The 25206-nt window shown below is 40.7% G+C and overlaps 1 protein-coding gene across 1 annotated transcript; it reads left to right on the top strand.

The window, feature by feature from the left end:
• Positions 1 to 9384: 9384 nt before the first annotated feature.
• On the top strand, positions 9385 to 24465 carry SRGN (serglycin). Its single transcript, XM_046655154.1, has 3 exons — positions 9385 to 9540; positions 19025 to 19172; positions 23563 to 24465. Exons 1-3 carry the CDS (start codon positions 9465 to 9467, stop codon positions 23804 to 23806), a joined length of 468 nt encoding a protein of 155 aa, XP_046511110.1. The 5' UTR covers positions 9385 to 9464; the 3' UTR covers positions 23807 to 24465.
• Positions 24466 to 25206: the final 741 nt, after the last annotated feature.

Genomic DNA, 25206 nt, shown 5'->3' with positions numbered 1-25206 from the left:
TCAAAGAGCCACCATTTTCTAAACCAACATTGTCCAGTAGAAATATAATGAAAACTGCAAACATAGGGCAGCATATGTGATTTCAAATTTGCTAGTAGCCACATTTAAAAATGTAAAACAAAGCAGGTGAAATTAATTTTTGTAATGTTTTTAACCCAATATATCTAAAATATTATCATTTCAACATAAAATCAATATAAAAATTATTAATGAAGTTTTATGTTCTTTTTTCCTTACTACCTCTTAGAAATTCAACGTATATTTTACAAATACAGCACATCTCAATTTGGACTAGCCACATTTCAAGTGCTCAGTAGCCACATGTGGCTGCCATGTTGGATGACACAGTTCTACATGACAGGAGGATGGTTCTAGGCCATGAGCTTGGATGGGCTAGTCAGGCTGGGCCCTGACTCTCCCAATCAGCACTGTGACAACCAGGAAGGCCTCTAGGATTGCGGTGGGGGGGGGGGGGGGGGAGTAGGTTGTCTTCTGGTCATATGGAACAAGAAGGATCTGGATGCAAACCTTACAAATCCTACAGTGTGGTTTTGAACTGAGATCTATTGAGCAAGCTCTTGCTTGTCCTTAACGGTCTTTTCCTCCCTCTCCACCAACCCCCTCCTCTACCTCCACCTGTCTGGAGGATTAAATTCTCAAATCATTATGTTAATGATTATCATCCTTTATTAAGATGCAAATGTTGGGATAATACCTTCGCTGAGTGTCAATTAAGACTAGAGTAGTTGGGATGGTGATTAAGATGGGAAGTAGAATGCCTTTTTGGGTTCTGTTTGGAAGCTCTGAGAAGTGGCATTCTTCAAAAGCCAGCAGTGATAGGAAAGCCCTGCAGAGCTGATTCTGCAGGGTCCCAGCCCTTAATGGGCCCTTTCAGCTCAAGTCACTTAGCTCTAATGGGAACCTGATTAACCAAAGGCAGCTATGAGAGTGAGAGCAGACATCAACATTCTGGGTACCTTGGGTCTGGATTTTTCTAGATAAATGAACCTGAACCTGAAAACTACATCAGGAGTCCCTTAAAGTAGACATTTTCCAGACTTGACCTGCCCACCCATTCCTAGCAGCCCAAAAGAAGGAGAGATCACCCCCGCCCCGGGGAAATGCCCTTTGATTGTGTTCAAGGAGAGTTCAATTTCATCTTTAAAGTAGGCTGTGGCTTGGGAAAGGCTGGCTTGATTTTGAAGACAGGACCTCCTCTCTTTATCTCTCCTCTCCCCATTCTGTTGATTTGGGGTGAATTTGCACGTCTTGCCTCCAATTCATTGTTATAATTTTGTTTGAGGGGGATCTCATTTTTCTATCTCCAAGTCCTCAGGAAGATGGAAGGGACCTCACTTTCACTCCCATGAGCTGGTGGTATTACTACATCCATGGACACTTTAAAATCTGAAAAGAAACTCTATTCCTGTTTCATTTGTGAGGAGATTGGACTGTCTACTTAACCCACAAATGTTCTTTCCCTTCAGTCTTCCTGACAACTACTTTTTTCCCCGTCTATCGTATTCCTAGCTACACTGCCTTGAGGAAAATCACTTTTATCAGGCAGTTCCTGAGTGCTGATCTCTGCCCCAACTTCTTTAGTCTCATTGTGCCCCAAAGAAGGTTATCCAAAGAATGCTCTCCATTAATAGTTATTTTTTTAAGTTAAATTTTTGTCAACAATCAAAATATTTTTATTGAGTGCCTGTTTTCTTGATTACTAATACGATACGTAATTTTGTTCTAAAAAATTTGGCATGGTCTGGAAAGGATGAAGAAGAAACATTTGCCATCCTACTGTCTAGATAATATCACTGTTAACGTTTTGGTAATCAACAGTTATTTGAGCCCTTTATGTTCTATACCAGTTGAAATTATATCCTTGGAATAATCTAGATGTGAAGACAAGACCAGAACATGCAACAAAATAAAGTTCACTTAGTGCCTTGGGAGAACGTATAGAAACATGCTAAACTAATCTAGAAGTTTATCCATCTGAGGAGATGGTCATCAAATGTAGAACATATCATGGAAGTCAGAAGAGCAGCTGATTCCGGCAGTAGATACTATCTTTTTGGATGGAGGCTGGGCAGCATCCTTTCACTGTTCAGGGGTGTTTAAAAGTTAAAATTGCCCATGAGAAAAATTTTTGCTTTATCAATTTAATAGCTGTGACCAAACCGTGAAGCTTCTAAATACCATTTCACTAAGCGATTCTGTTCATTTTTCGTGATTATGATCAAGACCAAAAAGAAGATTCCAGAGTCTGGCAAAAAATAAGAACCAACTAAAGTGTAGTAACTTACTTGGTAAACGTGGTCAGCCTCAGAGGACTGAAATCAACAGGCCGTTGAAGATCTGGTTGGTGTTCTGCGGTTGCAAAGTAAGGAGGGAGAATTTCTCTCTTCCTTAGTGGCCCACAACCTTAAATATAACTGCAGACATGTGAGTGGAATTTCAATATGTGTGTTTTTGGGAGTAGGAGCGAGGTTGGGTTGTGAAGCCTAGGAAACTTGGATAGTTTTTTTATCTGCAGAGGGAGCTCAGTGTCTTGAGGTGGTGAATTGGTTGATGGGTTACAGAATTGGCTAGAATCGACAACCAAGTTAGGTCCGGGGACATCCGTGGGGCCAGGTAGTGCCACGGGGTAGGGTATAAAATAAAAGCAGCATGAGGAGATGAGAGGGAACCCAGTGTGCTGACAAGTGGCATGTGCCATTTTGAATTACCAAGGCAGGACATGGCAGGTGTAATCTCTCATGGAAGGTGACAAGGGATCTGTCCTTTCTTTTAAGTCCTCCTTGCCACTCTTCATCTGCCTACTTTTCCATAGTAAACATTTATTAATTAGAAAATATAATTTACTAAAGATATAAAAAAATTTAAAATAGTATTGACAGTACGTCTTGGGAAAAAGATAAGACTTAAGAAGTCAAATAAGGACTTCCTTTCTTGATTCATTTGCAAAGAGTCTGGTTCCCCTTAACCCACGTGTCCACTCCTGTTCCCTCATGTCTAAAATTTTCCCTAAGAGATTTCTTTCCAATATTTTGATCCCTGTGAAAATATTCCCAAGAGAAGTAACACATCCTCCTGTTCCCAGTTATTTATATCAATAATATCTAGCATGTGGCTCTTCCATTGCAACTTTTGGTTCTTCAAAGCCCTATAATTTTGGAATTGGAATGTCATATTCTACTAAACTCCAGGTAGCAGTTGAGAAGTTCTTCTATGCCTTTTTTTAAAAAAAATAGAATTTATTTTTTAGAGCAGTTTTAAGTTCACAGCAACGTTGAGCAAAAGGTACAGAGATTTCCCATATACCTCCTGCCCCTTGCTTTTCTTCTTGTCAAATTGTAGACCCAAACTGTGGTGGGCAGCTCTTCCTTTCCCCTATTCCCAGGCCAAGGTTAAAACACAGAAGTTCCCAAACTTTGAGGTACTTGGCAACATTTGGGGAGTCTTCTGGACTAAGGCCTTGGAGATCTTCAACAAGGGGAGACCCTGCTCCTGGGAAACTAGATGTGTGGCTACAGTGATGAGAGGGGAGGAGCTAATGAAGGAGCCACTGGCCCAGCTGAGGATGCCCATGAGCCTGTGCCCTCTCCCAGGATGTCCATCCTGTGGGCACCCATCCATTGATACTCCGTGAGGGGATTAAGAACACAGTGGTAGCTGCTCCCTTGAGACCAGAAGTATCAAGATACTTTTCTGTCTTGGCCACAGCCTCCCCATTCACTAATGGGAAGGGGATAGGAATGGGAATAGAACTGGAAGAATGGGAAACTCAAAAGTGCTGAGATCCATGAATAAAGGAGGTGCTTTTATTTTCCTCTACTTTGTATGTGGGATGCTTCCATAGCATGACTGATGAGCCGAGTAGGTCTGCACCTGGAATCCAAACCTGCAAACCCTGGGCAGCCAAAGCGGAACACACAGAACTTTAACCACTCAGCCACAAAGCTGGCCCCAAGCAAGATCCTTTTTTTTTTTTTTTATTAATGTTATGATAGATTACAACCTTGTGAGATTTCAGTTGCACGTTTTTGTTAGTTATGTTGTGGGTACACCACTTCCCCCTTTGTGCCCTCCCCCCACCCCCCCTTTTCCCTGGTAACCACCGATCAGATCTCCTTGTCGATATATTAACTTCCACCTATGAGTGGAGTCATATAGAGTTCGTCTTTCTCTGACTGGCTTATTTCGCTTAACAAAATACCCTCGAGGTCCATCCACGTTGCTGCGAATGGGCCAATTTTGTCTTTTTTTAGGGCTGAGTAGTATTCCGTTGTGTATATATACCATATCTTCTTTATCCAATCATCAGTTTCTGGGCATGTAGGTTGGTTCCACGTCTTGGCTATTGTAAATAATGCTGCGATGAACATAGGGGTGCAAGGGACTCTTGGGATTTCTGATTTCAGGTTCTTAGGATAGATACCCAGTAATGGGATGGCTGGGTCATAGGGTATTTCTGTTTTTAACTTTTTGAGAAATCTCCATACTGTTTTCCCTAGTGGCTGCACCAGTGTGCATTCCCACCAACAATGTATGAGGGTTCCTTTTTCTCCACAACCTCTCCAACATTTGTCGCTCTTGGTTTTGGATGTTTTTGCCAATCTAACGGGTGTAAGGTGATATCTTAGTGTAGTTTTGATTTGCATTTCCCTGATGATTAGCGATGATGAACATCTTTTCAGGTGTCTATTGGCCATATTCATATCTTCTTTTGAGAAATGTCTGTTCATGTCCTCTGCCCATTTTTTGATCGGGTTGTTTGTTTTTTTGTTGTTAAGCAGTGTGAGTTCTTTGTATATTATGGAGATTAACCCTTTGTCGGATAAGTGGCTTGTAAATATTTTTTCCCAATTAGTGAGCTGTTTTTTTGTTTCAATCCTGTTTTCCCTTGCCTTAAAGAAGCTCTTTAGTCTGATGAAGTCCCGTTTGTTTATTCTTTCTATTGTTTCCCTCAACTGAGGAGTTATAGTGTCCGAAAAGATTCTTTTGAAACTGATGTCAAAGAGTGTACTGCCTATATTCTCTTCCAGAAGACTTATTGTTTCAGGCCTAATCTTTAGGTCTTTGATCCATTTTGATTTATTTTGGTGTGTGGTGAAAAAGAATGGTCAATTTTCAATCTTTTGCATGTGGCTGTCCAGTTTTCCCAGCACCATTTGTTGAAGAGACTTTCTTTTCTCCATTGTAGGCCCTCTGCTCCTTTGTCAAAGATTAGCTGTCCATAGATGTGTGGTTTTATCTCTGGGCTTTCAATTCTGTTCCATTGATCTTTGGACCTGTTTTTGTACCAGTACCATGCTGTTTTGATCACTGTAGCTTTGTAGTATGTTTTGAAATCGGGGATTGTGATTCCGCCGGCTTTGTTTTTCTTGCTCAGGATTGCTTTAGCAATTCGGGGTCTTTTGTTGCCCCAAGCAAGATCCTTTTTAAAGTTGAGATATTTTCTTGTTTATATTGACTTCAAACAAGATGAAGACACCTTTTTTAAAGGGGGATTTTTTTTAAAGTGTTTTATTATGGAAATTCTCAAACACATACTAAAGCAGGGAGACTAGTATAAAGAACTTCCATCTGCCCATGGCTCCACTTCAGCAATTATCAGACCACTGCTGTATCTCTCTCAACCTCACTCCTCAGACTGGATTATTTAGAAGCTAATCCCAGTTATTTTATCATTCCAAACAGAAATGCTTCAGTATGTACCTTTAAAAAGAAAATTACGAAAAGGAAGACTTCTGATGATTTACAAATCTTAATCTTGTTTCCTCATCATTCTTCATCTGTCACTGGACTTTGAATTAGGAAACTTGAGTTCCAGACCTGGTTTTGCCATCACCAGCTGTGTGACCAGTGGACAGTCATGTACCTTTCTGGACTTGCACTTTTCTCACCTGAGTGGGTGAAGTAGATGATTTCTAAGGTCTCTTCCAAGGTCATTCTTTAAGCCTCCAGAGACAGATAGATTTGGTACAGGATCTATTTGCTGGTTTGGTGGTTTTTTTTCATGCAGTGTCCAGTTCAAAGTCAAGACCTTCTCAGTAACAATCCGAGTCCCAGAGGCTGCTGAGTGGAGACATCTTTAAGTCGGAGCTTTAAAAAAGAAGCGAGCCTTGGAGCCATCCCTGGGAGCAGTTTTGTGCTGCCCTCAGTATCTCTTCTAACAACCTCAATTCATCTTAACAACTATTCCGTTGAGTTGTGATGCTGGGAAGATTCAAGTACTCCAAACAGATCCTCTCTTTAAAAAGACCACCCTGAGTGGGACTCCATCAGACTAAAGAGCTTCTTCAAGGCAAGGGAAGACAGGATTGAAGCAAAAAAAACAACCCACCAGTTGGGAAAAAATATTTACAAGCTATTTATCTGACAAAGGGTTAAGCTTCATAATATATAAAGAGCTCACACAGCTCAACAACAAAAAATCAAACAATCCGATCAAAAAATGGGCAGGGGACATGAACAGACAGTTCTCCAAAGAAGATATACGGATGGCCAATAGACACATGAAAAGATGCTCATCATCACTAATCATCAGGGAAATGCAAATCAAAACTACACTAAGATATCACCTTATACCTGTTAGAATGGCAAAAATAACCAAAACAAAAAGTGACAAATGTTGGAGAGGTTGTGGAGGAAAAGGAACCCTCATATACTGTTGGTGGGAATGCAAACTGGTGCAGCCACTATGGAAAACAGTATGGAGATTTCTCAAAAAATTAAAAATAGAAATACCCTATGACTCAGCCATCCCACTACTGGGTATCTATCCAAAGAACTTGAAATCAGCAATTCCAAAAGTCCACGCACCCCTATGTTCATTGCAGCGTTATTTACAATAGCCAAGACACGGAAGCAACCTAAGTGCCCATCAATTGATGATTGGATAAAGAAGATATGGTATATATACACAATGGAATACTACTCAGCCATAAAAAAGGACAAAATCATCCCATTCACAACAACATGGACGGACCTTGCGGGTATTATGTTAAGTGAAATAAGCCAGACGGAGAAAGATGAACTCTGTATGACTCCACTCATAGGTGGAAGTTAATATATTGACAAGGAGATCTGATCGGTGGTTACCAGGGGAAAGGGGGGGTGGTGGGAGGGCACAAAGGGTGAAGTGGTGCACCTACAACATGACTGACAATAATGTACAACTGAAATTTCACAAAGTTGTAAACCATCATAATCTTAATAAAAAGTTTAAAAAAAAAAAAAAAAGAATACCCTGAGACCAATAGCCACTGCAAAACAATGTTTATATAGCTTTGAGAGAGTTGCATTACTTTCTTAGACAATAAAGAACTGCTATCGGTCCTGTTCCAGGGTGACTGTTAAGGAATAAGGATACTCATTTTACAGGCAAATCAATTGAGTATGGAGTAAAGTAGGTGCATTTAAAGTTGCCTAGTAAATGAAGGATTAAGTCTGGAATAGAATTTGTCTTTTAAAATTATGCAAAATATGCTTATCGTAGAAGTCGATGTTCAGGGAAACATAGGGGGCTCCTTTGGTTAATGGAGGAAACTTTGTGCAAGAAGATGGTTCGCAGCCCAGAGAAGCGCTGCCAATGTGATCCTCCCAGTGTGTGCCATGAGCTTTCAGAGGCATCCTCTCATTGGTTTCCCACACCATTGCTAGAACTAGATTGATGGGAGCAAAGAGTAGGTGGCCCAGCACCTCTCAGCTGGTAAGTGAGGGAGACAAGCTCATAACCTGGGTTCCTGGCTGCCACATGCATTTGTCCTGCTCCTCTACAGCTTGAAGAGGACTAGGGAAATGAAACTAGAGGAAGGCTATTTGCAAAAAGACACTGTTGACTGTCAGTGTGGTGGGAGAAGAGCAGATGCTTATGAATGCTGCAAATTTTTAAAAAAATCACCATGACCCAGAGAAGGAAAAAATGAAGTACCCAAATGGTAAAAGCCTCCAAAATTACCATTTTAAAACACAAGCTCTAATCATCTCTGAGGTTTTGCAGAGAATGCATTGAAGCTATTGACAGGAATTACTGTTTTGGTGCCAGGGTTTTCAATTGGAGGATAGGGTTAAAAGGAACCAAAGAGGAGAGCTGGTATTTCAAGCTGAAACCAGTATTCCATAGTGGGGCACTCACTGGGCTCGTGAGTTTGGGGGTTGCTTACTGCACTTGGAGGAGTCCCTGGACACACTTCCAGCTTGTCCTGAGGTGGGTCCAAATGTGCATTGTTTGTGACCCTTGTGGGCTTGCACCACAGCTGCTCAGCGATTAGATTCTGAGGCCTGTCCTTAGCAGGAAATGGTAAAGGAATCAGCAGGAAGCCGAAAACAAGGGAAGGGAAACTCCTCCCTCCTGTCAAAGGACGGGCAAGAGTGAGGGTGGAAAGGGTAAGTGGGAGCTGCAGGGACAGACGTGTTGGAATGGAGAGTGCTTGAATCTTGAGTGGAAGTAAGGAAAAAGTGCGTGCCCCAAAAGCAAGGACATGCCATAAACTGTTGTGTTTACTGTGTGACTTTAATATGGAGCTTGTGCCTTGTGTTCCTCGGTCCTTCAGAAGTCTGCTCACAATCCCCAGAACCTGGGAAAATGCTGTTTGCATGTTTTCTGAGGTCCAGCAGCCCACTGAGACCTCAGCCGCTTGTGTTTGATTTCTGGCTTATTTGAGGCAAGAGACCCAAAAATCAAGTTGAAAAATTTACCAGGAGAAAAGACGAAAGTATAAATGGAATCAAATCACAAGACATACTCGGTGTGAAGGAGCAGAGGAATGCAAAATCATTTTTCTGTTTTACTCACTTCTTTGTAACTGAAAACCCTCTCTATATTCTTGAGGTAGAGGGAGAGCCGGTGAACCAATGGGAGAAACTGAGTCCGATAAGAGGAAACTGGTTATCTGAAATCCTACAACACTTTCTTGTACATTAGCACTCAGTTTTGAAGTTTCACTTCTTGAGCTTGGCTTGGCGAGTTATGCTGCTTCTTTTGAAAAAGACAGTGAAGAATACTTTACGTTGAAGGTGCTCAGTGATGAAGAGGCAGCATCCAGCCCCCTTTCCTCCTGGACAGTGCAGTGGGCCCTTCGTGTGAACAATCTCATGTTTAGATTGCTACCTGATGAAAGGAAAAACAAACCGTACCGAATGCTGATTCTACTGTTTTAGTGGGAAAAAAAATTTCTGACAGGCAAGTGGCAAACAACAAAACTTTTGAAAAAGCAGACCTGGGGAGAGTCCAATGCAGTTTCGTAATGGGTGTGAGTAGTTATTCTGCTACGTTTTTAAAAAATCTTTCTGGGTTCTGATGTAGATCTCTTTCTATTTGTTCAGGAAATTGTGACGTGTGTTCTGGGCAGGGTTTGAGGTTTTGGAACCTCTTCTAAACGGGACAGAGAGCACCCTGCTACATTTCCTCCTCGCGGGGTTGGCGTGCGGGTGGTAGAGCCAAGTGAGCTGTCACGATGCAGGTGCTTCTCCAGAGCAGCCGGCTGGTCCTGGCTCTCACCCTCATCCTCGTTTTGAGTTCTTCGGTTCAAGGTAAGACCTAGGAGTCTTGTCCCCCTGTAATCTTCTTGGGGAGACTCAGCATCCACATAAATGATTATATTCACTCTAAGGGACAGAATGTACTATATTGTGGAAAAGCAGGCAAAGAAAATGGATTTCAGGTGGCTGAACTCCTTATTGTGAGTTTGGCTAAGTTTGGTACCAAGAAAAATTAAACTCTGAGGCAGGTGCATCCTTGTAAACTCTTACAATGATTGAAATGCGCTATTTCATTTTGGGATGAAAATGTACAGTTTATACATTTCTTAAGCTCAAGAAAGGAACATAGAAAATGACCCATGTGTCTGTTGCGTGGAGGAGACGGCATGTCTGAGTGATTGGGCGTATCTACCTACCCCTAATGTGTCATGATTATTGAAACACTGGGAAATGCTGTTTTTTTAATCAGTAAATTTGACTACATGTATTTTTTCTTCTTTTTTTTAACTTGATTCTTAGTGAAAATTCAGTTACGGTTAGATATAGTTAATGCAAACCCTCTCAGATTTTAAGAGAAGCCAAAGAATTTTAGTATTTGTGCTGTTGCTCAGAGAAACATCACATTTGGAAATTTCTGTTAAAACCTGACTTTCTCTATCATTTAGGGTTGTTTAGTCAGACTGAAACAACCTGAAACCTTTAATGACTAAGGAAATGAAAATGATCAGTTTGTAAGAAAAATACAACTTCTTCTCCTTTGGTAAATAAGGGATCATGTGTAAATAAGGCAGAGGGTCATGGCCTGATAAATAGATGGGAGAATTTACAGTAGAAAAACATTAAGTTCCCCCAAATCGTAAAGGAAATACTGAGTCATAGTGACACATGTCCTGGATTTGTTTCTTCAAAGTGACTTCTAGTTGACTTGTTTTTACTTCTAGTGGAAATGAAATTGTACAGATGATCTCAGATATATTTACTATGTATTGGAAATTTATGAAGTCACTTTCATCTTATGCAATTATTGAAGAAACAACAGTAAGTAATGTTGCTGAAACTTTTCCATTAAACTATTTATTTTTTAAAGTATAAAACATTGTTGAGAGGCTGGCCCACTGGTGCAGTGGTTGAGTTCGGTGCATTCCACTTCGGTGGCCCAGGGTTTGCGGGCTCAGATCCTGGGTGTGGACATATACCACTCATCACCATGCTTTGGCAGTGTCCCACATACAAAATAGAGAAAGATGGGCACAGGATGTTAGCTTGGGGCCACTCTTCGTCAAGCAAAAAGAGGAAAATTGGCAATAGGTGTTAGCTCAGGCCAATCTTCCTCACCAAAAAACCCCCAAAGAAAACCCCCCAAAACACCCCCCCACACACACACAAAAAACATTGTTGACTGTAGGGAACAGATGGATCTTTTAGGGAAAATCCTCAGTTTGATGAAATAATTCCCTAATGTGCTTTGACAAGATCCAGAGCAGTGAGGTTCATGTATGGAGCACAGACTTGAGCGACTAGTTGGTGCTGGATCTACCCAAACCAGAGCTATGTAAGTCTTTACATTGTCAAAATTTCCCAGAAATGTCACATTCTTCACTAAAATGCAATAGGTAAAAACTAAAATTAAAACAAAAACATTCCTTATGTAGAAGTTGTTCATTAGAAAAAAGTAAAGAAAGAAACCATTATGAAATTGTATAAAGTATATGCATTTATGTCATCATCAGGCAGGTTTAGGTCTTTGCGGAAAAGAAACCAAAAAAGAGAGAATGAACGAACTGAAAAGCTAAGGTGTTTCCAAAGGAGAAGTGCACTTGGTGCTGGCATTCAGGGTTCGTGCCCATGTCTGAATAAGAAGGGAACAGATGTCCACCCGCAGCTGCGTGCGTAGTGATAGCAGCTCAAGGCTGCAATGCAGAGAGCCACACCACTATTCCACTGGCCATCCACGTGATGCCAGATATGATTTTGGTATATTCTTTCCCCACCTTTAAAAAATTTTTACTTAACTCATTGGTTTGACTGAACGAATCAAACTAACTAGCCTTTTGGCTTGCTTTGACCGAACACATTCAAAACATTTTAGGTCACTGCATTGATCTGCTGGGGCTCCCATAACAAAGTACCACAGACTTCGTGCGCGGCTTAAACAACAGAAGTTTATTTATTTCTGAGACTAGAAGTACAAGAACAAGGTGTCCACAGGGTTGGTTTCATTCTGAAGCCTCTCTCCTTGGCTGGTGGGTGGCTGTCTTCTCTCTGTCTCTTCGCGTGGTCTTTCCAGTGTGTGTGACTGAATCCCAATCTCGTCTTCTTAGTGAGGATGTGCCACATTGGGATACGGCTCATTTAAATGGCTTCAGTTTACCTTAATCACTTCTTTGAAGGCCCTACTTACAAATACAGTCCCATTCTGAGGGACTAGGAGTTAGGGCTTCAACATATTGTGTGGGGGCACACAATTCAGCCCGTATCAGTTACTACAAGTCAAACCCAAGTAAAGACATGTGTCTTTACTTTGCACTGTGTCTACTGAGTGCAAAGAAATGAAACTTTGGCAATGTGTGGGAGACCCTGGAGAGCACGATGCCTAATCGATTTAATGTAGATCTCCGGGGGATTATCGATGAGGCCTATGAACCCTAAACTCTCCTATTGCCTCTCTTTTTCAAAGATGTCCATAAAAAGAGAAAAAGGAATATCTATGAGCAGATGTGGCCAAGGGCGTCAAGGGTGTCAAGGGAGTATGCATTCACTCCATACTGCCTCCTAGATCACAGCAATGATGTTGATTCCACCCACATGTGCTGCTGTTTGACTGCAAAGTGAGTTTACATCTATTCTCTGATAAAGGATCATCATATTCCCTGTGAGGAGGAATTAACACCAATTTATAGAGGAGAAAACTGGATCTTACATGCATCATCTGATTTGCTCTTTATATCAGCCTCTTGCAAAAAATTTATGAGACTTGCCCAAGGCTCATTACAAAAATGAGGTACTGGCAGAATTAACGGCAGAACCAGTCAGCTGATTTCAAGGTCAGAGTTAACTTTCTATGGCAACTTGGCTGTCTTCTAGGTGGATTAGAGATTTTCTTTATTTAAAACAAAAAACCGGGGCTGGCCCCATGGCCGAGTGGTTAAGTTTGTGCACTCCACTGCAGGCGGCCCAGTGTTTCATTGGTTCGAATCCTGGGCGCAGACATGGCACCACTCGTCAGGCCATGCTGAGGCGGCGTCTCACATGCCACAACTAGAAGGACCCACAACGAAGAATATACAACTGTGTCCTGGGGGGATTTGGGGAGAAAAAGGCAAAAAATAAAATCTTTAAAAAAAAAAACAAAAAAAACCCCCAAAAAACCTTGCTTTGACTATAGCCCTGGCTATAAAGTTTACCACTGAGTTGAGGGACAGAAAGAGAGAAATTGAAAGTAAACTTAGAGCTTTTTATAGCTTGTCAAACCATGTAAAGGCAGGGGAAGCTTATCATCTGGTGGAATTGCTTGGCCAAGTGGAAGCAGCTCCAACTTAGTGAAGTCTGTTTGAATGCTATCAAACAATGAATCAAAAGGGTCTCCCCCTACCCATGGCAGTCTCAGCTTAAGTTTCTCTAACACGCCTGCAGTAAATCTCCAATAAGAATACGAAATTAGTAAATTGTGATGATGCTAAGGAAAAATTGGTACTCCAATTTAAAAAGATACAGATTACTGGGGTGAGTTATTTGCTCTGGTTACATTTATTCATAGACAGTATTTTGGTAAAGCGGGATAACTGTGTGTGTGTGTGTGTGTGTGTGTGACACAGAAAGAGAGAGAGAGAGAGATAGAGAGAGAGGGAGAGAAGAGGGGAGATGGCAAGTGAAGAAATGAATTCTAAATAAAAATCATTCTCTTCCTTGGAATCCACCACAAAATTAACCAGCGGATCTGGAGAGTGGGGCCTTTTAGAAAGATAACCTTCCTGTCCATAGCATACTCCCTTTTATTTTTAAAATTATAGTAATCATAAGACATTTCTCTCAAACAAGATAGACTCAAGATACTCCCACAACATCAGGGGCAGGAACTGCTGAATTTTCACATCCTGCGAACACCCTTGAGTAGATATGTCAGGAACTTTGTGTCTGTAACCATGTTCTTTATTTTAAAGTAGATTAAAAATCATCAGTCCCAAATTAGATAAACTTTTTTGGGGGGGGAACTTCTACCTTTGATTTCTTTATAAATTTTTAAACAGCTTTATTAAGATAGAATTCACATACCATACAATTCACCCATTTAAAGTGTACAATGCAATGTGTTTTTTCAGTATATTCACAGATATCTGCAACCATCACCATAGTCAATTTTAGAACATTGTCATCACCCCAAAAAAGAAATCCCTCTTTATAAATTTTAAAAGCTGAGATTCCAAACTTTGGGAGGAATTTTGTATTTTAGAATTTTTTTTTTTACTAATCTACTAAAGTTGTATTTATTATACCAGTGAAAAGATGTGGTCTTTTACCTGGATGCATCCTCCTAAAGTATTAGTTTTGTTCTTCTGTTTAACTTCCTATCCATGCAAACGTTTCCTCAGCTTGATTTTTAGCGCATCAGCTGCATGTAGAGGAGAAAGTCTAGAACCACTATGTCAAAAGGGTAGCATGAGACAACTGTGGCTACTGAGCATCTGAAATGTGTGAAATGTGGCGGGTCCAAACTGAGACATGCTGTGAGTGCAAAACATACACGAGATTTCAAGTCTCGGTATGACAAAAAGAATGTAAAATATCCATTAACATTTATTGATTATATGTTAAATGACAATATTTGGATATATTGGCCTAAATAAAATGTATTAAAATTACCTTCACTTGTTTCTTTTTACTTTTTAAAATACGGCTGCTATAAAGTTGAAAATTCCATGCGTGGTGTCGTTTCTATTGGACAGCGCTGGTCTAGACAGCGTAGGGTAGGAAGACATCGCCCTCTGCCGGAGGAGATGTTGGATTTTTATCTCACCTGCAAGACCAGGCTTCTAGAAGCAATTAGATGTCAAACATGCTGCTTCACTGTTGTTGTTTTTCCTTTGGCATGTGAAGGTCTGAATGAGGGTTTTGATTTTGAATGTTTCAACGTTTTTGAGAAGCCTTGCTTACATTTTATGGTGTAGTCATTGGAAATGGAAAAATGGCATTATATATATTATATATAAATATATATATTATACGTGCTACTCTATTTCAGTTACCATCTCCATAGAATTTGACAAGAATTGCTATGACCGAAAGGTTTTCGAGTCCTAATTAAAACTTTATTTATGACAGTATTCATAATTAGCCTGACATGCATTCTTAGGTAATCTCTTTGAGCTTCTGGAAGGTTTTCTTACTTAGACTTTTTGGATGTGCAGCCGCTTACATGTCTGAAGTTGCTTGAAGGCATCACTTTTAAGAAAGCTTACAGTTGGACCCTGTACCATCCCAAGTCCTTTGTAGCTCCTCTTGAATATTTTTTGCCATAATTATTAAAGGGTAGTTGTATAAATAGCATCACCATTCTTTGCTGTGGCACAGGTTATAAACTTAAGTGGAGTTTACCGGCAGCATCAAATGTTTCAGCTTTAAAACATAAAAGTAGGGTACAAGTTACACGTTTAGTTCTAGAAAATTTGTGCAATATGTTCATAACGATGGCTGTGGTTGCCACAGAGTGCCTCGTTTACCTTTAAACACTGTTAATGTGTCATGCCTGCAGATGGAAGAGGTGGAGCTGTGCACTAAAGTGGGGCTTTAACTGCAGTGTTTGGCATAGTTGCCTTCTACCCTGTCAGTTCAAAAGTTCACTCTGTTTTCATATAGAATATATATACTAAAAAATTTCAGTCTGTTAAACAGCCTTACTCTGATTCAGCCTCTTCATATACTCTCGTGCTGTGCAGCAGTGGCTCTGTGTGTAAATGCTAGGCACTGAGGATACACAAAAAAATATGATGTGTACAGGATAATGCCTCATACCAATCAGATGTCCATTTGTTATTGTGTTTGTTAACAACCCTCTATCTCTTAGTGTTAAAAACTCCACTTAAAATGGATTAAAGTTTCATTCTTGTCAAAACAAAACAAAACATGCTGCTTCAGGAAAGAATCAGCGAAGGAGAAAGAATGAGCTAAAATGTATTAAATATCTCCCATGCGCAAAGGCGTGTGCTGGATGTTTCACATACTTTTATCTCGTTTAAACAGGAACTCTTTGAGATACTATCATTCACGTTTGAAAGGCGAGAAACTGAGATTCAGAAAGGTGCTAAATGGTGGAATGGGAATTTAAATTCTGGTTTCTCTACAAACTGTCCACTAGCAGAGATAAGCTGTTGTCATCACCCTCCTCGGCAGAGAAACCAGCATTTAATGCATTCTGACCGTGGTGCTGAGAACCTAATATTTGTATCTCATAATTAGATCCATTACCGCCCCCATTTTATGGATGAGGAAATTGAGGTACAGGGAAGTTAAGTAAGTTGGTCAAGGTCACACAGCTAGTAAGGGGCAGACTTGTGATGTCGTCTTGCTACCTTACTTCCAGCCTCCAGGCAGTGACAGCCCATTTAGGATGACTAACTGTCCCAGACCAGACATTGTAAGCCATATTCAGGAACGATGGGAAAGACTGTGATAGAATAGGAGTTCCAAAGGGAGGAGGGAAGAAAGGAAGGAAGGAAGAAAGAAAGAAAGAAAAAAAAGGGAGAATATTTACTTTCTTTCTACATTAGTCTTTCTTTTGTTTATATTTTTAAATATTATTACAGCAATTTAGAAAACGAATGAGAAAAAAGTCACCAACAGTCTACCGCTATAGTTATTTTTGTGTATTTCCTCCCAGTTCCTCCACTATCTGTTGATGTAGTTGCACTAGCAACTATTATGCATACAGAGTGGATTTCTGCTTTTTTCACTCATTTTTAAATAAAGATTTTCCTGTGATGCTACATAGTCTTCTCCTAACCACTATTTTTTTACCATTTGGTTAATATTCTCTCATATGAATGTCTCATAATTTATCTGAGTATTTTCTATTGTTCTGAGATTACTTAATTATTTCCTGTTTCTCTATTTTAAATGATACTAAGGTGAGCGGCTTTATGTATTTCTTATGTATTACATTTTTTTCTCTCTCTCTAGATATATATAAATATGTATATCATGTATATTGTAATGACATAATAACTTGGCAACTCTGTATTTATAAAATTAATCAGAGATATTAGCTAAGACAAAGTTGAATATAAATAGACATAATGGAGAGTCATGAGGAAAGAGGACATTTTGAAAAAGTTCTGTGGTTCTGCAGTCTTTTAAGAACAAAGTCCTTGGCCATCCTGTTGAGATGTAAAGTGAACCTGCCCTCGATCGAGGCTCTGCTTTTCCACCTCTGATGGTTGCTGTCTGAAGAGAACAGGCTACACCTTGGGCTTAGTCTCCTAGAAACACAGACGAGGGCGGGCGGGCATCAAAACTCCAAAATTCATGATCTCTGGGAGGGGGTAATTTTTCTTTTCTTTTGTTTGCTACATTTTTCAAAATTTTCTATAGTGAACACATATTCTTTTTCTAACATAAATGTTACTTTTAAATATTGCAACAAAAGGAGTCTGGATGTAAGTAATATTTAAATAGACTCTCCACTTTGAGGAGAGAGTACTATGAAAGGTAAGAGACTCCTCTCAACTAGTCCCTGTGTAAAAACGAAGTCAGGGAACCCTTTAACAAGTTGCTATGTGAGTCCATTATATAAAACTCTAGAAAATGCAAACTAATTTATAATGACCAAAAGCAGATTGATGGTTGCGAGAGGTTGGGCGGGAGGTGGGGGGGTGCGGGGGGTGGGGTGGCGTGGGGGGTGCTGTTGAGGGAGAGTCAAGAGGAGGGTGGGAGAAGGGCAGGATTACAAAGGGGCGCAAGGAAACATCAAGGGTGTTGGATGTGTTCAGACTCTTGACTGTGGTGATGGTTCCATGGGTGTATGCACATGTCAGAACATGAAGCTGTACACTTTAAATATGTACAGCTTATTGTATGTCAATTCCACCTTAATGAAGCTGTTAGAAAATAAAAATAATTAATTTTGAGTAGATAATGCATACATATGACTCAAAAATCAAAAGGATGTGCAGTGAAAAGTCAATGTCTTTTCTTCCACTGTCTTCCAGCCACCACTTCCCTCCACAAAGGCAACCAATTTGTTGTGTTATCTTTTCACAGGTGTTCCATGCATGTAAGCAAATGTGTGAACATATTCTTAAAATATGCAGTGTTCCTTATTTTTTTTACTTAATAATATAACTTAGAGACTATTCTATATCAGTACCCAGAGAGCTACACTCCCTCATTCTTTTAATAGCTGTATAGTATTGTAGGCTATACTTTCATTTATTTAACATCTAATTTTCCAATCTTTTGCTATTAGAAAAGACGCTTCAGTGGTTGTCCATAGCACTGTTTTGTGTTTTGTTTTGTTTCTCAAACAGTTGTTATCATTTACATTTTGATCTGTACAGGACAACAGTGTGTTGGGCTTTAAAACCACCTTGCCTGCCTTTCAGGAATCCTAGACATGCCCCTTCTCACTAGGTGAATATTGTAGCACTTGTGTGAATAAAGTGAGTGCTTGGGACGGAGAAGAGATGATGCTTTCAAAGGGTGGTGAAGTATTTCTCACCACCAGGCCTCCATCCTTGCTAAACTGAGGAAAGAAGAATTTATTTCATGAACTAACAAGAGATTTCCTGTACAACCCCGTAACACCAGATTTGGAGTCTTTTCTGTAGAAATTAAACTCAAAAGAAGCTGTGACAGACTAGGATGCTCCAACCTGTCTCTCCCTCTGTGAATAGAGAAGCCTTGTTCTTTTGAAATCCAGATCTGAGGGCAAAGAAAGAGGCCAAGTTTTTGTCTACTTTTCATTCCTAAGCACACCATACGGCCCTAACGAACAAGGGCTCTGTAATATCTTGGGTGCTGCTTGGTGTATTCCTTAACCTTTCTGAACATGATGTGACTCATCTCTACAGGAAGGAGCAGCCTTCGGGGACAGATACAGGTTTGAATCCTGGGTCCTCTACTTAGCACCTGTGTGGCCTCAGTTTTCCTTTGTGTAAAATGAAGACGATAGTACAAAAATAATAATAATTAATACTATCAAGTGTTTACTGTATGCCTGGCACTATATTAAGGTCTTTACATGCATTGTTCTCATTTAATTTTGATGAGCAGCTTATGAGAAAGAGACACTATCGGTACCTTCCTCTTGGAGTGGGGCTCAGGGAGGGGAGGGTTTCACAGCTCGTAGTAGCAAAGCTGGGTCTTCCCTCTAGGTGCTGATTGCCAAAGCCTCTCCTAACTGCAAACTCTGGGAGACTTGTTAGGGGTGTTGTGGGCAGGACGAATGATGTGTATAAAAGTCTGGCACATAGTGGGTGCTCCTATTATATTAATGGTCAGAAAGCATGTCCATACCTTAACTGTGTGTTCCCTGTTTGGGCAGGTTTTCCTGTGCGGAGAGCCAGGTACCAGTGGGTCCGCTGCAGTCCCGACAGTAATTCTGCAAACTGCATTGATGAGAGGGGACCAGTGTTTGACCTGCTTCCCGATGAACCCAACAGAATCCTCCCTCCAAGGACTGACCCTTTTTCGTAAGTGGACTTTCTCTGGTTTTACTTCCACTGACCTCTGTTGGGCTCTTGACATGGAGGTGGGAGGGTTGTCCAGAGCGTTTTCTTCAGGCTCTTGCTCTGGTGGTTTGGCTGTCACTGCACAGTACATGATAAAACTACTGTATTTACTGGCATATGAGATATGCAGGAATTTACCTGATTCTCCTACACTCTTGCAAGGTGTTTTTGTTGTGGCAGAGACAAAAACTGAGTACTTTTAACAAACAGGTATTGAAAATGATTGAACATTATTTTATTTATGTAAATAGAGCACATTGTGTATTACAATCCAATAGGAGTCTATCAACTGAATGGATAAGCAAATTGTGGTATTTCCCTAAAGTGCAATATTATTTGGCCATAAGAAGGAGCAAAGCACTGCTACAACATGGATGAACCCTGAAACCATTACGCAAAGTGAAAGAAACCAGACACAAAGAGCCACATATTGTATGATTCTGTCTGCATGAAATGTCCAGAACAGGAAAATCCATGGAGGTGAAAAATAGATTAGTGGTTGCCAGGGGCTGAGGGGCAGGGAGGAATAAAGAGTGACTGCTAATAGGAATGGGATTTTTGAGGTGTGATAAAAAATGTTCTGGAATTAGATAGTGGTGATTAAAAAAAGATGAAGAAATTAGGGAAAAGAAGAATAAATGGCCATGACTTACAAAAAAAGAAAATCAAACTTCTTATTTATTTATTTATTTATTTTTTGAGGAAGATTGGCCCCAAGCTAACATGTACTGCCAATCCTCCTCTTTTTGCTGAGGAAGACTGGCCCTGAGCTAACATCCGTGCCCATCTTCCTCTAATTTATATGTGGGACGCCTACCACAGCACAGCTTGATAAGCAGTGGTAGGTCTACACCCGGGATGCAAACTGGTGAACCCCAGGCCGCCGAAGCAGAGCATGCAAACCTAAGCACTATGCAACTGGGTCAGCCACTCAAACCTCATCTTAATCAAATAGAATCTGCTTTAAATTTGCAAAAAAATCCAATAGGGGAGGCTGGCCTGGTGCCATAGTGGTTAAATTTGTGTGCTCCGCTTTGGCAGACCCAGGTTCTTGGGTTTGGATCCCAGGTGTGGACCTACACACAACTCATTAAGCCATGCTGTGGTGTCATCCTACATACAAAATAGAGGAAAATTGGCACAGACATTAGTTCAGGGTCAATCTTTCTCACCAAGAAAAAAAAAAAGATTCAATAGGAATTCATAAGTAACAAAAAATTTCATTGTATTAGACTCCATTAATTCAATGAATGTCAAAGTTATATAATATGTGGCAAAAAATGTATTATGAAAAGGATTATTATAAAAGTTTTAATCTTCAGACTTAAACCTAGAAAATCACTCTCCTCGAGGCCAGGTAAATCATCACGCCCAAAGCAGGGAAGCCCATTATCCCTTTGGGGATCCTGGTGACCGTCTTCATCACTGGCATGCATGTAGAAGAGATTACGTCATCTCCATTCTCAAAATGCAGCTCTGCAATCCCGCCCTGTGCTTTTACCTTAAGTCTGCAGCATTAAGCTTGACCCCGATATTATAGCATCCTCCATTATTTTAAGTTATGGGTTTTAATAGTAATTCACTTAAATCTAAAATGTTAAAGGAATAACCCAAGTTCTCCAAAACAACAACTTTACACCATTTCTTCTCTCTTCAAATCTCTATGATGGTCCCTTTCTTCAGCCAGTAACTTTCCTTCTCACTCTGTCACTCCTGTCACTATGGATGAACAGTCCCTGCTTCTGTGTTGGTCCTGGAGCTGTTTGCCCTCAGATCCATTCCTTCTCCTCCTTCCTTCCTGCTCTGTATTGGATCAGGGTGAGGGCTGATCCTTGCGGTCTGCATTTCTTGAGCTCCCACATCGGTGGCTGAGTTTGGCCAAGGGGAGGCACAGAAGGGCGATTGGAGAACATGGGAGGCAGGGAGAGACCAGGATATTTCTTCTCCTCACTCCCTGCCTTGGGTGGCATCTTTGGCAGGGCTCTGTCTCATCCATGGCTTCAGCTCCCACCTGATGCCCCTAGTCCCTGGGATCAGGACGCACCACCTCCTTCCATTGTCCCTATAGCCCAGGGAGGGAAGTATTTTCTTGTAGTCGCTAGTCTCTGGGTTTTCTCGATATCCCCTATTTGGCTTTGCTTCTCTTCCATCACATGTGTAAGCAATTCCCCGTGTTAAATATTTAGATAAGTTTCTGATTGGACTCTGACTGTGGCAGCTTCTAAGGCCACCCCTCCTTGTGCTGAGTATCCTATTGCCATGCATCTTCTCCAGGACTTCAATTCTGCAGTTACCCCTTTGAACCCAGCATCTGCTTCCTGCCAGTATACAGACATTCTATAGTCTCTCTTACATTTAGGTAAAATCCTTTCTTTGACTCTGCATCCTCTCCAGCTATTGCCCATTCTCAGCTCCTCTTCACAGTAACACTTTCTGAAGGGGTTTCAGATGCTTGCTGTCTCCCTGCCCTCCTCTCCTCAACCCCTTTTGGTTGGACTTCTGTTCCTACCTTCCACCCCTAGTGCTTGTTAAGGTCACAGTTTCTTCTGGATGACACATCCACTGGTTCCTTCTCTATGTTTAGCTTACTTGACTTTTGTTTTTAGGTATGCTTTTTGGTGAGGAAGATTGGCCCTGAACTAACATCTGTTGCCAATCTTCCTCTTGTTTTTTTCTCCCCAAAGCCCCAGCACATAGTTGTATATCCTAGTTGTAGGTCATTCCAGTTCTTCTATGTGGGATGCCGCCACAGCATGGCTTGATGAGTGGTGTGTAGGTCCACACCCAGGATCCAAACTGGCAAACTTTGGGCTGCTGAAGCAGAGCATGTGAACTTAACCAGGGCACCACGGGGTTGGCGCCCCTTGCTTGACTTCTTAATTGCCTTCAAAAACAGTTGACCACCCCTCCTTTGAAAAGCTTTTTTCTGGGCTTCCATGGCCCCACCTTATCTTGGGTTTCCTTCTTCTTCCCTGGCTTGTTCTTTCTCCTCTGCTCAATATTTAATATGTTGGTGTGGCCCTGGCTCTGTCCTGGACCTCTTCTCTATCTACATGCTTTCTTTAGGTGACCTTATCCTGTTCTATGGCTTTTTTTTTGCTGAAGAAGATTAGCCCTGAGCTAACATCTGTGCCAATCTTCCTCCACTTTATATGTCGGTCGCTGCTGCAGCATGGCTGATGAGTGGTGTAGGTCTGCGCCAGGGATCTAAACCCATGAACCAAGACTGCCAAAGCACAGCGCACCAAACTCAATCACTACACTCCGGGACTGGCCCCTCCATGCCTTTTTAGACTATTTACATATTTTACATGTGTGTGTGAGAGAGAGAGTAACTACCGAGTCTGTGTTTCCAGCTCTGATCCCTCTTATCTGACCTCACAGTCTAAACTTCATAGCCACCTGGTCACCCTCTATTACACTAGTCTATTTTATTCCTCTGCATAGCATTTAGCACGACTTAATATTTTCCTTATTTATTTATTCACTTTTTATTGTTCATCTTCCCCACTAAGTTATAAACTTCTTGAGCAGGGACCTCATCTCTCTGTCCCCATTCTAGCCCAAGTTCTTAGAACAGGGATCACATATTCAATAAATATTTATCAACTGCATGCATGAATAAAACTCTAATCTGTTGTATGGCCTGTGGTTTATTATTTTCATGGAGAAAATGACTCACAGGCTGTGAACCTCTTTTGTCTCTGATACTTTGTTGCCTTGATCTGTTATTGAGGGATGGCACCATTGCTCTGGTCTTTCGGTGCTGAGTGGACTTTTAAGCACCACACGGAACCTGGTGGAATGCATGCACTTATTTTTGGGGAGGAAATTGAGTGTTAATATGCTAGAAAACGTAATGTTTACTTGTTAAAAAATTCTTAAGAGTAAGCTTTGTTGAAGCACTATGAATTATTAGGAGTTTTGTACAAATTTTAAATTAGGGAAAAATGTCTATCTCGGCCGATTTACTTGTTCATCTTTTCTTTAGTGAGAGAAAATGGAAAAAGGGGTCTTCAAAAAAAAATGACGCCTTAAGTAAGTTCCAAATATAGAATCCTATGCTAGTGATAAGAAAACTAGCAGTGTTTATGTGAATCTGCACTGGGCAGACGAGGAATGATAAATGCAACGAGTCAGGTACAACAGGTACATATAGGCAAACATGTGGAAAGGTCTGATTTGTTTTTTGTTTTAAAGCATTGAATAACTGGGAAACTTGTAACTTTTAATTTGCACAACTGGGTGGCTGCATTTATTTTCTTATCTTAAAAAATTTATCATGGTTATCTTCCTTATGTCTCAAACTTTACAGTGTTTTTTTTTTTTTCACTTTTCTGTCTTATTTCAGAATGACAAGATCCCAGAACTTGAATGATGTCTTCCCTCTTTCTGAGGACTATTCTGGATCAGGCTTTGGATCAGGATCTGGAAGCGGCTCTGAAAGTAGCTTCCTAACCAACATCGAACAGGAATACCAACCAGCAGATGAAAATAATGCTTTTCTTTACAACTTTAGGTCTCTCGAGGGAAATCTGCCCTCTGACAACCAGGACTTGGGTCAAGATGGATCAGAGGAGAATTTTATTATGTAAAAGAGAGGGTCTCCTCCCTTGATGCTGGGCAATGCATTCAGTATATTTTGTGTACCATGGTTAAAAGGTTAATTTGGGGACAAAAAGTTTTATAGAAATTTTAAAACTTTTGAAAAAGAAGTTTAAGTTTTATCACCTTTTTTTTCTCATGAATTCTTAAAGTCTACTTTATCTACCCTATTGTCCTGGAAAATACCTGCATTTCCTTTGTATCACATTCAACCAACATCACTATGATTTAACTAGACTCCTCATGTCTATTAAATTGCTTTAAAGAATAAATTATACTGTTTGTAAAAAATTCAGTTTGAGAAGAAAATTGACAGGCAGGGGTTGATACTAAAGTCTTCAGGAACCTGACTGTTGTGAATTATAGATACACCCCTTTGTTATGACAAAACCCGGGTGAAACACACAGTGAGTTCAGAGTGAGTATTTGACATGTTTTGCTGTGTGAAGTGCACTGCTCTAATGTTACCATTGATGTGTTTGCAGAGCTAGTAGACACCGTGTGTTTAGAAGTGTGATTGCTGTTATTAGAAACTTAAGACCCAAATGAAAGCACATTGTGCTCTCAGGACTTCACACCACTTTACCTTTTTTCCTGTATATCTGTGTATTTTCAAATGTTACTCTATTAAAGCAGAAGTATAATCAAAGGTTTGAGCTCTTTGGGATCTTTTGTTCTAAACTCAGGAAATAATTATTTTTGCTCAGATGTTTCTAGAAGTCTTATCAACAAAATATCTGTAAAATTATTTTACAGTGGGAGCAAATTTTCTAACTAGAATCAAATCCTATTAACTAGCAGATAAAGAAAACAATCATGTTGCAGCAAGGGGGTTACTCTCGTCCAAGCATCACTTCTTGACGGCCGTTCCCACCTCTGTTCCTCTTAGTTCTGAAAAGCTTGTCAGCATCATTGTCATGGATCCTGTTCTGTATCATCTAGATCCCCTCTTCAGAACTGAAGACTTACTCAAATTAATCTCCGCTGAAGAGAGGCACCTTGTCCAAGGCCACACCTCTTCCCAGGGCAGTCTGCGCCCAGTGACTGGTTCATGTGGCTGTATGAATGCCAGGCCCCTCCTCTGAACTTGACCCAACTCAGAAGGGCTAGCACAGATTTAGAGCTCCTTGAGGGGTCAACTGAGGCTTTGTTGGGACTGCTATGCAGCTCAATTTCTTCCTTTACTTAGTCTTGCTTCCTTCCATTCCCCTCACAGGTGTCTATCCTGAGAGTACTCCCTTAGAAACTTTCTGCATGCTAGTTTCCATCTCAGAGTTTGCCCCATGGAGAAGCCAACCTATGATAGTTGGTGCCTGGACAGGTAGAAATCAGGCGCTAAAATGCTATTTTGGAGCTAGATCACCTGCTGCCTGGGTGGCAATGAGGACCC

Source organism: Equus quagga, chromosome 2, assembly GCF_021613505.1.
Source record: "Equus quagga isolate Etosha38 chromosome 2, UCLA_HA_Equagga_1.0, whole genome shotgun sequence".
Lineage (NCBI taxonomy): Eukaryota > Metazoa > Chordata > Mammalia > Perissodactyla > Equidae > Equus > Equus quagga.
Note: the sequence above shows the minus strand (reverse complement) of the source record. Positions and strands in the feature narration are given on the sequence as shown.

What these genes read in the sequence shown, in the direction of transcription:
- SRGN (XM_046655154.1), top strand. Translation starts at nt 9,465, where the DNA reads ATGCAGGTGCTTCTCCAGAGCAGCCGGCTGGTCCTGGCTCTCACCCTC. An exon ending in TTTGAGTTCTTCGGTTCAAG is followed by an intron (nt 9,541 to 19,024) that starts GTAAGACCTAGG and finishes CTGTTTGGGCAG; the next exon opens with GTTTTCCTGTGCGGAGAGCC. An exon ending in CCAAGGACTGACCCTTTTTC is followed by an intron (nt 19,173 to 23,562) that starts GTAAGTGGACTT and finishes GTCTTATTTCAG; the next exon opens with AATGACAAGATCCCAGAACT.